At 37.2% G+C, this 16,062-nt stretch overlaps 1 protein-coding gene across 2 annotated transcripts in view; it reads right to left on the bottom strand.

The window, feature by feature from the left end:
• Positions 1–1,463: 1,463 nt before the first annotated feature.
• Positions 1,464–16,062, bottom strand: part of Hsl (hormone-sensitive lipase) — a 47,947-nt gene continuing 33,348 nt past the window's right edge. For both annotated transcript variants that reach the window (XM_067087676.1, XM_067087675.1), the window contains exons 9-12: positions 14,227–14,675; positions 13,116–13,354; positions 9,017–9,182; positions 1,464–4,055 (exon numbers count right to left, since the gene is read on the bottom strand). In XM_067087676.1, coding sequence (XP_066943777.1) covers positions 3,825–4,055; positions 9,017–9,182; positions 13,116–13,354; positions 14,227–14,675 — 1,085 coding nt within the window. In that variant the 3' untranslated portion in view covers positions 1,464–3,824. The remainder of the gene's footprint in view (positions 4,056–9,016; positions 9,183–13,115; positions 13,355–14,226; positions 14,676–16,062) is intronic.

Genomic DNA, 16,062 nt, shown 5'->3' on the forward strand with positions numbered 1-16,062 from the left:
CAGAGAAATCCACGAATACAGGGGTGTACTGTACTGTATACCAGACCCAGCAGAAACAAATTGAGCTAACCTGCCAGGTTGTTTCCCGTGTTCCCTGATAGTGGACAGGGTCTGTCACCTACACAAAAACAGCACCACTACCGCAAATTTTTAAAAAGTTGCTGTGCGAGTTAGAAATGTTAGCTGTGTAATTACTTAAGTTACTTATGAAACACAGCATTTAAAGACATCGCCATTAATTTTCAGAAATTCCTAAAAGTAAGATGGGACCCCATCAAAATTGGCTGACCTTAAAGACTTCTTGGACATGCTTTGTAAACAAAAGAACCAAGACGTTACTTTCTTTTAAAACTAAACTCGTCCAAATTATGGCTTCATACCTCATCTGTGGATTCACTGTCATATACAGGCAGTCCCTGGTTAACGGCAGGGTTTCCGTTCCCGGCGGAGTGCCACTAACTGAAAATCGCCAATAATTGTGGTAATAAATGGGCGTTTACAACGTCGTAAGTGCTAATAAACTGCTTACTGGCACCGTTAACCGCTTATCAGCGCCGATAAAGTGCTTACCGACACCAAAAAATCTCTTACTGACGCCAGTAAACTGCTTACCGCCACCGAAAATTGGGTTAACAAAGTTGTTGGCTAAGTGTCAAAAACCGGATCGCAGATAACTGAGGACTGCCTGTACCTCAAACTACTCTCAAAGCTACCTCTGGCCTATAATCACATGATAAAGGATAAAAACATAACTGTCAAGGTCATTTATAATTAGATCTCCCATAGGGGGGTAGTATCATCAGTGCACCACAGATGGCACACTGTAGGCATTATTTAAGATTCTTTGCAGCGTCCCCTCAGCCCCTAGCTGCAACCCCTTTCATTCCTTTTACTGTACCTCCAATCATATTATCTTTCTTCCATCTTGCCACGTACCCTTTCTTAACAATTATTTCACTGCAACTGTAAGGTTTTCCTGTTGTGCCTCTCAAACCTACCTACCTCTCAACTTCCTTTCCAGCGCTGAATGACCTCATAGGTCCCAGTGCTTGGCCTTTGGCCTAAATTCTATACAGTAGACCCCCTGTACTTGCGGGGTATGCATACCATACCCCCCGCAAATAGCTAAAATCCCTGAATACCTAAAACCCCTCTAAAAACACTTAGAACTGCCTATTTTGATAGTTCAAACACAAAAAAAAAAAAAAAAAAACTAAAAATGCTTATACCTGAATATTTTAATAGTTTTATCACAAAAAGTGCATTTAGTCACGAAAATTATATGAAAATACATTAATCAGTGAATCTTTCTTGGTGAAAAATACCACAAATGGTTATATATGTTCCACAGTGAAATCCACGAATAGGTGAGTCCGCGAATCGTGAAAACACGAATACAGGGGATTTACTGTATTCCATTCCATTCCATATTCTCTTTCTTCCATCTTACTTTCCACCCTCTTCCAACAATTGTTTCATAGTGCAACTGCTAGGTTTTCCTCCTGTTACATCTTTAAAACCTCCTTTACTCTGTTTTCCTTTCAGCATTGAATCACCTCACAGGTCCCAGCGCTTGGCCTTTGGCCTAAATCTTTTATTCCAATTCCAACTCCAAAGGAGCAAGAGGCAATACTATTTCAGTATGACCTGAACATTCACTGACCAATCTGATTCTAATTAGAGCCTCATTACAACGTATGATCAGTGGCTTAGGCTGATGGCAAACAAATGTATGCTCACTTTTATGAACATCCAATGATATAAAACCAAATGAACAACCTACCTTGCTGCTATTATTGCTAATGTAAGTTTTAGGAAAAAATGACTACTACTAGAACTAATACCAATTTACAGAAAAGCTTTTACTAGACTAATGTTGTTGTTGCACTAATAAGGTATCATAATGTAAATACAGTATATAAATATAGTGCTGCTTCTAAAGACACATTCCAACTTCACTGCTATGGAGAACAACAGAATTCTGGATTACACTGCACAATTAGAATGAAATGAAAAGGAATTGCATTTTCCAACTGACATTTCCTTACAAGTACATCTATGTTACTCACAGGATAGCAATTAACAATCTTTGTTACTCACATGATAGCAACTAACACTGTTTTCCTCTACAAGCTCTTGATTTATGACCATGGACCAATTATCAGTATCAGTTTTATCATTTGCACAATTTGTAGGCAGATTATTGATGCAAATGACTGATTAAATGGCCAATCCAAGGCCCTTATCTTACCCAGCTTGAGACTATAAAAAAAGTGGGGGCCAGTGGAGGAAGTGATTAACCCATCTCTTGAAGTTGTTAAATGAAACAAGAATGTAAGCAGGGAAATAATTCCAATTTGACAACAGTGGGAGAGAAACACTTGGTGAATCAATTTAAAATTCCACATATGGAAGAAACTGCAATAAAAAATGCTGTCTGCAAAAACAAGAATGCAGGAACAAGAGAGAAGTAGGATCCAGAGTAAGTTCAAAATGAGTGCATGTTGTAGGGATCACTAAGAATTTAAACAATACCTCCTAATATGACAATGGATTTCATTATCACAGAACCCCAGTGCTTAGCTGAAAGTTTGCCCCTTAAACCCTGTCACTCATTACAGTATGAGGGTACTCGACCTGTAATTTCAGGGTCTTTGCTTAAATGAACTGCCTAGGAATGAATCCTGTAAAGATAAGATCCAAAAGTGCAATTATAAACAGGGATAGATAACGGCACTGTGAAGCTTTAGTTAATGAAATACAAAAAGACATTATCAAAACAAAAGGCCACTTTTTACAAAAATATTTCGCAATATAACAGACTGAACTATGTGCTCTCTCCAAGGTAGTCTGGAGTATCCTGTACAGTCTAAGGAGACAAATGATAGGCACACCCTATGACTGTAAAACGATGGAATATTTAAGGTTGAGCTTTAGTTCTAATGTAACAAAATCCAATCCAGTGTCCACAATAGAAAGTACATTGGTACTGATATCAAATACAGTACCTCACAGAATTAAAAACTGTGACTTGACCATGAAATATTACTTGCATAAAACACAACTTAGAAAGTGAGTATTAAGCTAAAAGGTGTAAACATGGCACAAAAGACATAAGAATACATTATAGTAAAGGTAGCTAAGAGTAATAATAAAACCCATACAAAACAAAAGTAATGAAGAGCAAAACAGTTGATAGCAAACTTGATTAAATTATTTTGATACTAAGAATGGGCAAGGAGACCATAAATTGAGAGTGAAGTGAACAAGAATGCCTGTAAGTAAAGACAACTTAACCCATTTTTAGCTACTCTGCACCTATTTTAACAAACCTGTCTGCATCCATGAAGTTTTTTCATATCTAAAAGTTGTTGTTTGGATATCCTGTGATTTCAGTAAATTCAGGCAATCTCCAGCACCATAAATCTAGATAAACTTGAGATCTCTCTGCACTGCATGAAAAACTAACATTATCTGTAACATGAAGTTTATACTATATTATGCTAATAAATGTCAACCAATATACAACTAATCCATCAATTTATGTCAAATTGTACTTTCAGATGAACATTTTTATACAATCCACTGTATACAACCTAATTGTGATAAACATCTTTAAAAATCAGTTCATATGAAACTAGTTTAGGCATACACTGTTACCTGCTTATAATGATTTTTCCAGCACTTGCTTTGTGATAAATATTAAAAAAAAAAAATGTAACATCCCTAATTATGCTGTATATTGCAAACCACTGAAAAACTTACAAACCTGAGGTTAAATAGATTACAACAATGAAAAATTGAAAAACAAATGAAGAAAGCAATTATTCCGAAGCAATTTCTGTTTCATTTTGTTCTTCCTCTATGCCTAATAATTGCTTGATTCGATAGATTGCTTTCTTACAACCAACGTGTGCCTCTTGAGACACCATCGACAAACTCAAGAAACCATGAGGAAGACGGTTCAGTATGTCAACTGTGACGGGAACATTCAAATCTCTTAAAATCTTTGCCATTGTTATATCATCATCAAGACAAAAGTCATACTCAACAGTCTGAAAAAATAAGTGTTTGATAAAAAATAAATAAATTATGCATCTTTCATATATTAATAATACACAAAATAAATGACAGCAAAGAATTTAGTCAATACAAATTTTACATCAACATTACCTGAAACATTCACTTAGAAATGAGTACAGTTTAATGTAAAGTTTTAAAAAACAAACTAATTTTTCAGCACAAACCCACTGCTTCTACGTAGCCTACTTGTACATCGTGTGATTTTCAGACACATCCTCAACTCATAAAAGCACCAGCTTAAGTAGGTAAGAACAAACATGCAATTCCCAAGCAATCTGTGGTAGTTAACTGATTAACTCTGTATGTAGTCTATGTAGTCTTTGTACAGTTGTGAAGAGCAGTAGGATCAGGAGGCAGCTACAAATTATAAGTCATGGATTTGTATTGAAAAAACTTAATTTCTTAAATTATATTTGTTTCACCACAAAACTATTACTTTTACATAACCTGAATAGCAACTTAAACAAGAGGTATATTAAGCTGCTGACGACACGTTAAACTACACATCCCCCTACAATAAGTGGTGTTCAAACACTTCGATGTTGATGTTAGGGAATCATTTCTGTCCTATCATGGATGATTTCAAACTGACTTCGATGTTGATGTTAGGGAATCATTTCTGTCCTATCATGGATGATTTCAAAGAGGTTTTAGTATACTCAGCATTAAATTACCTCAGCTTTTTGGTGCACCAAAGGTACACAAAAAAGGGGTCCCTTTATTTGGCTCTCCATAGTCAGAATTGACAAAAGGCTAACAGGTGTATTAAGTCCTCTCTTAGGGAAAATTTCTAGTGCACATACTTGTTGAAAGACTACAGGATTTTGTGAAATTCCTGTGTAAAATTTTGAGTCTTGATCTCACGGCACTATTCACCAATATCCCACTTGTAATGTAATACGTGACTTGATTAAGCATTGTGCCATTGCAAATATTTTTACTTTTAAAAAGGAATATTTTTTAGCAAAAGTTCAGTGTCACTACAAGATCATCCTTCTCACCTACTGCAAATTTATTTATGTAGTTAACTGGAAAATTTTATTAATTACCAAAGAAGATAAAAACATTATGGGTATACTATATTTATGATATTTTTTATCTAGAAGTGCATGGAAGATTCAACAGATTTTTCACATGTATAAATAGTTTTACCTACCATTAAATTCACAGTTAAATGTGTAATAGAGGACAAATTACCTTTCTTCAATGCATTAAATCCATGATATGGATACAAATCAATTTTCAATTTACAATGTAGGAAACCTGCACACAAAATTACATTCACTTTTACTCAGATCATTCAAAAACAGCCAAGTGTAACACACCAATAAATCTTTATTTGTGCCACAAAGATTTGTGACCCCACTTTCTTGACAAGTACATAACCATATGTCTATGAAAGATATGGATTCTGATGCTCAAATTCAATCCCAAGGAGAGTTCAGGAGGGTCCTATAATCTCATTTAGCATATTTGGGATGTTTAGAAGCCTAATCTTTTTGCTCAAGTCCTTCTGAGCAGTCTGTGGTGTTGCCTCTGTCATGCTTCCCAGAGCCCAAGCTGTGTTCAATGGCCTTCAGGTCTAGAGAGGTCCAAACTTTGCTTCTGTGCCTTGACAGTTACACTGACCCTAACGGGATCTTTGTCATCTTTAAGACTGCTCAGTTCATTGCTCCTAAGACTGCCAGTATACTCAAATTAGTTGGCCTTGCTAGTTGCTCTTGTTTGGAGGAAGAAAAATGCTGCTGCATTACCTATAGAACCAAGTCCATCTTCATGTCCCTCTGAAAATAAGGTAATTTCAATTACCTGTTTTATCTAAGGAATTTGAGGAGCTGCTCTCTAAACATCTTTGTAGGTTTGTTGAGACACTAACCTACTTCCAGCATTACAGTTTGGGTTTCATAAAGGCCTTGGTATTTGTGATGCACCCTTGTCAATATCTACTGTCTTGCAGAGTGCTCTTGATGAGGGTGCAGGTGTAAGCAAGGTCAGTCTTTATTTTAATGCAGCCTTTGACCATATGAATCATGAAGCACTTACCTACAGGCTAAGATTACAGTATGTATTGAGAATTGGTGGATCTTTTACACAGCGCCGTAACTTGATGTTGCATCAAGTTAAGGCGCTGTAAGTGCCGTTAACACCGCTAACGGCAAGAATAGGTATTATGTTAACAGTGCTGACGATGCTGTAACTTGATGCAACATCAAGTTACGGTGCCAAACATCAAGTTACAGTGCTGTAAGCGCCATTAAAGCACCGATAACGGCGAAACACCGACTTTAGACGGAAATCAGCTTACAGCACAGCACTGGAATGGATCCCCGCCGTAAGTCGAGGACCTACTCTATTAATATTTTTTTTAAATTTTCAATAGGAAGAACTTGAGGGTCTGTGTTGATAGCCAGTATATAGTAGCTTCAGTTATGTCATTTCAGATGTTCCTCTAGGTAGTGTTCTTGGAACTTTCCTGTTTATTGTTTACACTAATGGCATGTGGCAAGTCTGGAGAACCAACTAATTGTATACGCCAATGATGCTACTCTTCCAACTGTTGTTCCTTCTCCGTACCTTAGGTCTGTGGTTGCAGAATCCTTGAACAGAGAGCTGGCATGTATTCATGAGTGGAGTAGGGTTTTGGGCATGAAGCTTAACTCTTCTAAAACTTAAAGTATAATAGTTAGTCAATCCAAAACATTTTTGTCTTTGCATCCTGATTTACATTCAAATGGTAAGGTTTTAAATATCAGTAACTATTTCAAGATTTTAGGTGTAACTATTGATCAGAAACTGACTCTTGACAGGTATATATGTAATATTGTTTCCTAATGTTTCTGAAAAAGTTGGAATCTTGCAGAAATGTTTTAGGATGTTTCAGGATGAAGCTGTTATATCTAAGTGTTTTAACTCCTCTTCTTCCTTGTTTGAAATACTGTTCTCCAGTGTGGTCTTCCAGTGCTGAGTCTCACTTCACACTCTTGGATAGAGTTGAGTCATCAGTCAAGTTTATTTTGCCAACTCTTAATGTTGACTTGTGGCAAAGATATAAAGTGAGTTCATTGTTTCTTACACAAAGTGCACTACAACTACAAACATTCCCTGCAGTCTTCTGTACCTGACCTAGTTGTTTTTGCCCAGAACACTAAGCAGACTGCTGCTGCAAACAGTGTACCGTTTTCTAGTATCAGGTTTAATACTACTATTCAGCTTGCTAGAAGTTTTATCTTTGCTACAACTAAAATGTGGAATAGGATTTCAGATGTGCCAGTTTTATTTTCTATTCCCCTCATATTTATTTATTTATTTATAACTTTTTCCTATGACTTGTGTCTCTCTCTGCAGGTTGATTTCCCTTTGGAATTCTCCCGAGTTTATGTCCATTGGTTCTGTCCAATAGGGTTTTCAATTGCAGATTTAAGGAAAGAAAGAAAGAATCCTTCTCAGCCAAACTGCAAACTGTAAAGAAATTTTTCATACAAATCCCATATTTAATGCAATTTTCTGCCTGTAATGTCCACTGCTTCTTACAATTCATGTATGATTTGCAGCTCCCTGAAGCCTGTGGATCCACACATGCATGCAGAGTACCTTCAACTGACTGCCATTTTCTTTCTTCACTTGGAGGGACTAAAGTGTCATCATCATGACAATAATAATGGCAAACTGTTAGTAAGGGGTTTGTATTAAAAATGTCCAAAAATTATATTTTTTTGCACTATGCATCACCCAGTCTCTGAAGAACAGCAAGTACTTATCCTCACTTAAAAATATTTTTACTCAAGTCACTACACATTTAATAACTTAAATATAAGGAAACAAGATTAGGTCTTTACCAATTAGGGTCTTTGATTGGTACATGGTAGTCCCCTGGTACTAATGGTATCAACCAGGAGGTAGTCTCCTGCTCTACAAGGGACTAGGTTGGGTTAGGTTTGGTTGGGTACTTAGCCTATCCTGACTAGTTGTTGCCTAACCTTACCAAACCTGTGCTTCAATATCCTGGGTCTTCTTGTTTCATGGCATCATCCAGAGGTTAGTTACCTGTTCTTCAAGGGTTTAAGTTGGATTAGGTTAGGTTGGGTACTTAACCCAACTTAGCCTAGCCTAAATTAAACCTAGCCTAACTTGACCTAATCTGCACCTCAATAATCTGGAACTTCTTAACTCTCCAAGCCTCAGGATCTGAGAATAGGCTTTCCATACTGTTGTTAAGGAACAGTAGCATGATAGTTCCTTAGTCAACAAGGGGAGGGGTTAGTGGCCTATCATCTTTACTGACAGTGCGCATTCCACTGATGTTGTGGGTGCACAGGTTTGCAGTGATACACTCATCACAACAGTCAACCAGACACAATCCAAAATGATGGATGTGTGACAGACAAGTTCGGTCACTAGGGTCAGTGTTAGCGACAACTGGTCTTGACATTTTAGCATTTTGAAGAATTGGTAGACCATGGAGGGTAACTCCTTGAGGACGAAACAAGCGACTACGCTATAAAAAAAATTATTTTGAGCCTCAAAACCTGAAACTATTTTGCAAATTATCATTTATAAAAATTGCATGCATATGTTTGATTATGAGTCTTACTATAGTCAAATTTAGATTATGATGGTCTTACTATAGTAAAGTTTACTATTATAGGAATGAATCTTTGACTAGATATATTTTTTATGATATTTTTTGTTTTTTCATTAAGGTAACTCTGTACAATTGATACTTTTCATTCAGAGGTCATATATAGGAATTCTGATTACTGTACTGTCCTGCAAAGATAACCTTCCCCTAGGGTTAGGAGAGACCTATGAAAAACATAACTTTCTGAAATTTAATTCCGAAAAAAAAAAAAAAACTGCGTCTTTGATATTTAGAAGCATGATATAATTTAATTTATTACCCAAGTTTCTACTGCATAAAGTGAAATGTACCAACCAAAAGAGCACATGGAGGGAACTTTGCAAGGACTTCCTTGGGAGCATTAAGCGGGCTAAGATAATGATCATTAATCAGCTTCACACCAGTAAATTCTTCACTGAGGCTGCAACGACTTCCTCTTCGCATATTTGATGGGGACAAGAAAATCTCAGCCATAGATGGCCTGTAAAAAAAAAAGTAAATAAAATTTTATGTTACTTACATGAATGATGAATAAAGGTGAAGAAAATATTAATACAGTAGTTTTACCTCATTAGCTTTACAATATTCCAATAAAACTTACTGGCAAATATATTTAAGAAACAAGCCATCTCGGTATTGTTAGTTAGTTATAAATGATTTGTTTAACCAGACCTCTGAACTCTTTTAAGGTTCTTCTCAGGCTGGGAAAAGAAAGGGGGGAAAGAGTACATTTTCATGGTTTTGCTCAAATTAACAAATGTCAAAAATAATTATGAATGCTGGTATGATGGATTTTTTGTAGGTCAGTTTATGCTATTGATTATCGCATAATATCACATATGCAATGTGTCCATTATTCAAGAATATATATGAAGAATGTGGAGACCTATACACAATGAAATTATAACGTATACAATTCTTAAAAGTTTTTTCAAACAAACCCAATTACTTTGTAAAAAGCCTATTTCTTGCAGCTTGATGAAATCCTAGGAAAGCTTTTGACTCGGTAAAGTCTTTTCCTTCTCATCAGCCAAGGCGGTAGTGGGCAAGGAGCGATAGAATAGACCAGTTTTGTAAGCATTGTAGCTCTGACTCAAAACAAGGCTTTCATTTTACATCAAGTCTTTCAACGTCTGCCAAAATGCCTCTACTTCCTTCTGGAAAATATCAAAGGCTTTGCCATGAGTCTTCTTGTTGGAGAGCCCATGTCAAACTCTGAACCAAAATAACAAACCCCTGGATGCCTCAAAGTCTGTAACCCCAAGAAGACCTATCAACTTTACAGCGGCAGCGTTAAACTCATCCCCATACACATTCACCCTGGCTGACCTCTGCTGATGAAACCAGATCCAGGTCTACTGGTCAGTTTCCTCATGGTAGGACTTGTCCATGACCTTGTAGGCCCCACTCCTGGGAGTTTTCTTCCCAAAGTCAAGTGCATATTTCTTCAGCTCATCCTCTGCATTCTTGATGTCCTGCAGGAGTGACATCAAGAAAGTCAACAAATGTGGAACAGCGATGCAGACCTCTGCAATGTTTCAATAAAGATCAAAATGTCTGGTGACTGCTAGCATCTTTGCTATAGTTGAAGTGAGTCATATCTAGGATGTCTCTACAAATACTACCAGCAAGAAACCAGTTTTATTGGGAACTTGGCAGGTAAACAGGGACAAACAGCAGAAATAAACTTGCTCCAACTACAGAGCAACTGAGATGGAAATCTCTGAAAACATGAAACACAAATTACATGGCCTACAAGCCATCACATACTATTGCAACTTCTCTATGAAAAATATAGCAAAGAGTACAATACCAATTTTTGGAAAATCTTCAAGTGCCCAAAACATGGAATTAATCTAACAGGGATCAAACTTGCAAAAATCTGTCAAAATACAACTTGTATAGGTAACCGCACACTAACCTTCCCAAAATAAAAACTGGTATAAATATAATTATTAATAAGGATAGCCTAATTTACAAATAGGACTGCCAAATCATTATTTGAAATGGTAAAATGCACAAGTAACTCAAAGTACTGTATATACAACACACAAGAAAAGTAATTTATGATATGGCTACCAATTCATAAATCAAGTTAAAAAATGCCCCCTTCAGTATGAGGACAGGATATTAAATTTGTGAACACAGGAGGAGGGGAAAGAATAAACTTGCTCTTTCAAAACACAAAAGAGAAAAAATGAGATGAAAAGATGAGGCAAGAAAAAAATTACAGGCAGTCCCTGGTTTACGATGGGGGTTCCGTTCTTACACCAATGGAGAAATCTTCAGATTGGATGAAGGCCTGTGGAAGCGTAATAGCTCACCCCTGGTATATATCGACATCTGTATGAGATGATCGAACTGGAGGTAGTAACTCCAGCATTCTACATAGCTTTTTTCTCTGGTATATATAGCAGTCTTAAACCTAGAAATGTGCTAATTGGAACCAATTTCACTGGCTGACACAGGTCTTCCCCCAGAAATATTTTTTTCCTTTGTCAAAATCCCTTTTTTAAGGACTTGACCAGAGCTGAGATACTAGATGATAATAAGAGAGACCTAGTCTCCACCGAACCTTTGTCCTCTACCAAATAAGGATAAAGAGCTGCACAATGCTCCATCAAACACCAAAAGACCGGGAGATTCTTCCAAATCCAGATCATTTTCTGCTAACTGAGGAGACGTGGTGACAGGAGCAGACTCCTCGCCATGCAAATCTGACCTAAAGGAAAAGGAAACTGTGGGAACATTAGCCTGCTACTGTTCCCCAGAGGCGACACAAGGAGGCAAAGCTGAAGATGAGGCACAAGCAGCCCTACCAGTCGTCAAAGGAAATGGGGAAGGTAGGGGAGGGGAGGGAGAAAGGGCTACACCTACCCCACCCACCTCCTCCAAATGCGACTCAATGGGTTGCAGAACATTCCCAACTGACGAGTCATTAACACACAAGGCAGCTAGAATAGTATCTAGCTTGGAAACCACCAAAGAATCTGAAACCATAGTCTGATGAGAAGAAACATTAACACATTCCGATGATTCACCAAAAGCTGAAGAAACAGAGATGAAATATGATTAACAACAGATTGAGTCAACATAACCAAGTTTTGACAACTCACTACATACAGGCATATTATCACTAACAAAGTCTAGATCTACCGTCTTACTCTTATCTGTGTAAATCAATTCAATACTATCCACTGATGACGGCAAGGTCCAAATATCATGTGATGATTTACATTTACTGAAGCGGTCCCTAGGCGAACGTGTAAAACGAAATTCAGACCGAAAAAAGGGAGAAATATGCATTGGAGAGCACAGAATCACATCGCCCTGAGAACCAACCAAGTTCCCTGGTAGCTGACTCTTTTGCCAAATCCCACTATCGCAAGGCAGTCCAAAGCTCGAGCTACGTACAAGCGAGAGCACCAACCCTTACTTCTAACAGGGGAATGTGAAAAAGAACGCACACTATGGGGGGATTCAGAACAATTCCCTGTCACAAACTCAGGTAAACTTGTAATACAACTTAAAATAAGGTTAACATCTTGTTCTAACTTCTAGATACGCTTTTCCTGAACCAAAAGGGGAGCAGAAGGCGGAGCCACAAAGGAAGTCTCAATACTAGCACTATCAAAATGCCTGGCGTAAGTAGGGATAACTTCAGATGAAGGGACACTAGGTAGGGAAAACTGACAGGTTGAAGTCCTGACCTAACTAACTGCTTTCGCAATCTATCAGCTCCCCTTCTTTTCCTATATCTCACATATTTAACCATAAAATCCTCAAACCAATTCCTACATTACTCACACCTAGTTTTGAGATCATGCTCTGTACCACTGCAGCTGGTACAAACCGAATATAACAATCGCCTATGCACAATGGCAGCAAGAAGAATTCTGACTAGACCTTAAAATGTTTGAACACACCTGGTGGAGAAACAGGTGAACTACACAGTCTTCTCGGTCAGCCAAGCAATCATCTTCTTTTGTTTGAATGCCGACTTGCCTATCGGCGCAGGAGATTAAGCTAATTTAACAGTAAGTAAGGTTCATTCCAAATAAATTAAATTCATATGATTTAACAACAGTCTAAAGTTACCAATACAAAACATTGAAATGAAAAAATATTTTCAAAAAATTGTATAGAGGCAAGAAGACAATGTAGATGACTGAACTAAGTTATAGGTTTACCAGAGCTTCTAGAAAGAAGCACTCCTTACTTCCGCTAACAAGCTACAAAGTAAGACTACCTGCAGATAGTTACTACTGTACTGTTGTACCTAATTCATATTTGTTTACAGCTTGTCTCTATATACTCTACAAACAGTTATAAAACTGTCATATTTCAAGGAGGCTGACTGACCACAAGCCAAAATAAACCCTTGTAAAACACATCACATAAATACAGTACATACCTTTTTCTAACCAGCTGTTCAGGTTCTGGTTGAGTTGGGGATGTTGGTGATGCATCCATTTCCTTTCTTTTAAATCCAATTGATGTGAGACCAGCAGATATGCCGCTAACAACTGCATCTTTGGCTTTTCCTAACTTTGCTGTTATTCCTGCACTCACACTTGGAGCTTCAAACAGCACTGTTTCATCCTCCTGCTCACTCTCCTCACTTCCAGTACGAAGAATGGGTACTTTGCGGCCCTGACATAATAAAATAGCTATACTATGATAACTGGTGTGTCAGCATTTTGGGATTAATGAAACGTCAAAAGCTTGTTCTGTAAAACTATGTTGTGAGAATTAGCCCATATAAAAGAAGTTTACTAAGATGTTAATCAGCTTACCATAACATGACTGTTGCTGTCCTCCACTATTTCTTTTTTCAGTAATAAAGCCCATGTCAAATATTTTTAGCTTTTTAGCTTGCAATTTTACTGGTTAAACTGTATTGTTATATAATTCCAAATACTAATTTATAAATCTATCATCTCTTGATTAGTGTTTGCCATGTTAAACAAGCAATTACAGATGTCAAGGTGGGATGACTTTCTTTTTGAGTAAATGTCAATGAGATAAACAACCTAATGGTCTTTTCTAAGTACAGCCCAAAGAAACAATAAAAAGGAAAAGGAAGGACGAAATAGGAGGCTGAACCATGAAGTAATCAACCTGCCTCATAAAGAAAGAGTGTTATAAACCCAGAAAAACAAAGAGGAAAAGAATTCCAAAGCATAATCATTGAAACAGGCTATGTTTGGAAAATGGTGTAGGAATGTTTTGTTCATCAGCCTTTGGTATAAAGTATTTCTGTTCTAAATGATAACTGTAACTGCATGGTTTGAACAATCATTCCCCTTTACTCCAAGTCTAGAAATTTCTCCTTTCTAGTCTGATGACCTTTAATTAAAGTAATATCAGTTACTGTATTACTATTTTGGTCTGATTCTATCCTTTCTCAATTCCATTTATACATGGAAAATGAAGATACTTTATTACTGAAAGACAGTGATTGATGAACAGCACAAGTTAAGATATTATTAAGGGTAATATTCACTGAATTCATAACAGCTTACCTGTTTATCTGTTCGGGAATCTAAAACATATTTTTCAAGAAATTCAGTTACGTATCTACGAGAACGCTCTTCTTTTTCCTCTGACTTTTGACTGTTACTTCCACTTCCCTTCTTAGCGGACGAATCTTCTAATTTGGATGCTTCTGAAGTAAGTGAAACTGTAGTTAAGGTATCTGACCCAGGCTCAGAAATGAAGGAAGGACTCTTAACTAATGCCTCTGCTTCTTTGACATCACTCTCCGAGACCTCAACAAATGATTCAGTGTCACTCTGGCTATCATGGACATTCTTTCTGTTGATATCTAATGTTGCTGGAACATCACTTGTTGACACATCCATGGGTTCTGACACTGCAGGGGCCTTGGAAGTTTCCCCACTTGATACAGGAAAAGTAGCATCCCCTGGTGTAGTTGCAAGAGAGCTTTCTTCACTTGGGAGACCAGCATAAGCTGGAAAGAAGTACAAATGAGCAAAACTACAAACACTAAAATGATTTTCTTTTTACAATTAGTTTTATTAAAGCTACAATAAGCTGAAATTTAATCCCTGATAAATGAGCCAACAATAAAGTAAACTAAAAATTATGAGAAAAATTAAACACTCAATCTGGTTCAAACCACAAGTAAAAACTGTTTTTCCCCAGAGCAATCAATTAATACCCAGAATTGGAATTGGAATACAAAATTTAGGCCAAAGGCAAAGCACTGGGACCTATGAGGTCATTCAGTGCTGAAAGGAAACAGAGTAAAGAAGGTTTTAATGGTGTAACAGGAGGAAAACCTCACAGTTGCACTATGGAACAATTGTTAACATAGGGTGGAAAGTAAGATGGAAGAGAATATGAACAGATGTATAGCAAATGGAATGAAAGGGATTGCAGCTAGGGGATGAAGATATGCTGCAAAGAATCTTAAGTGATGCCTACAGTGCACGAGGTGCACTGACGTCACTACCCCACTACGGAAACCATTACCCAAAATTCATTTGAATTACATTAGCATTTTTTTATGTCAATTTTATTTTCCTGATTGATATTAAATGAGCCCATTCTTAAGATGACAGTTATTATCACTTTATGTGAGAATAAATTTTATTTCTCAGCATTGGATGCTTGTTTATTTCTCTTTCCCTACATCTAGGGGTGGTGTAATCTTGTTTGTTTTTTAAACAACTGTAGTTACACTGATAGGTCTGGCTTTTCAATATTAGTTTTTTTGTGGTGAGACTATGAAGTCTCATGAAGATTTGGACCCGCAGTGTACATTACATGTTCTATTGCAGGTTGTTTACAACGTTCTGGAGTACAGGCAGTCCCCACTTACTGTCGGCATTGGTTGATGGTGTTCTGGTGTTATGGCACTTGGCTAACGACATCGTTAACCAGATTTTTGGCACCAGTCTCCATTTAAAGTCGCCATTAAGTGGGGAATTCGGCACCAATCTCCGGTTAACAGCACCGTTAAGTGGGGGTTTTGGCACTGATCTCCAGTTAACGGCAGCGATCTCCGGTTAACGGTGCCATTAAGTGGGGTTTTCGGAGCTATTACTGCCGATTTTCAGTCAGTGGCACTCAGCCGCAGATGGGACCCTCACCGGGGACTGCCTGGTATAGTTTTAGATAAATATTTCAAGCATGTACAAGTTTTTATTTCATTCATAATCCTAGTCAGCAAATATAAATTACAAAGATCTTCCAATAACAGAACTACCTCCTATTCTTGAAAGAAATTTTAATTGATATTTGTTGACTCAAATAGTCTATTGGCTCTAATTGGGAAAGGTGGCGAGTAATTATCTCTAAACATGTCTCTCTGATATAGAAGTTTCTTGTTAGTG

Source organism: Macrobrachium rosenbergii, chromosome 44 (genome assembly GCF_040412425.1).
Source record: "Macrobrachium rosenbergii isolate ZJJX-2024 chromosome 44, ASM4041242v1, whole genome shotgun sequence".
Taxonomy (NCBI): domain Eukaryota; kingdom Metazoa; phylum Arthropoda; class Malacostraca; order Decapoda; family Palaemonidae; genus Macrobrachium; species Macrobrachium rosenbergii.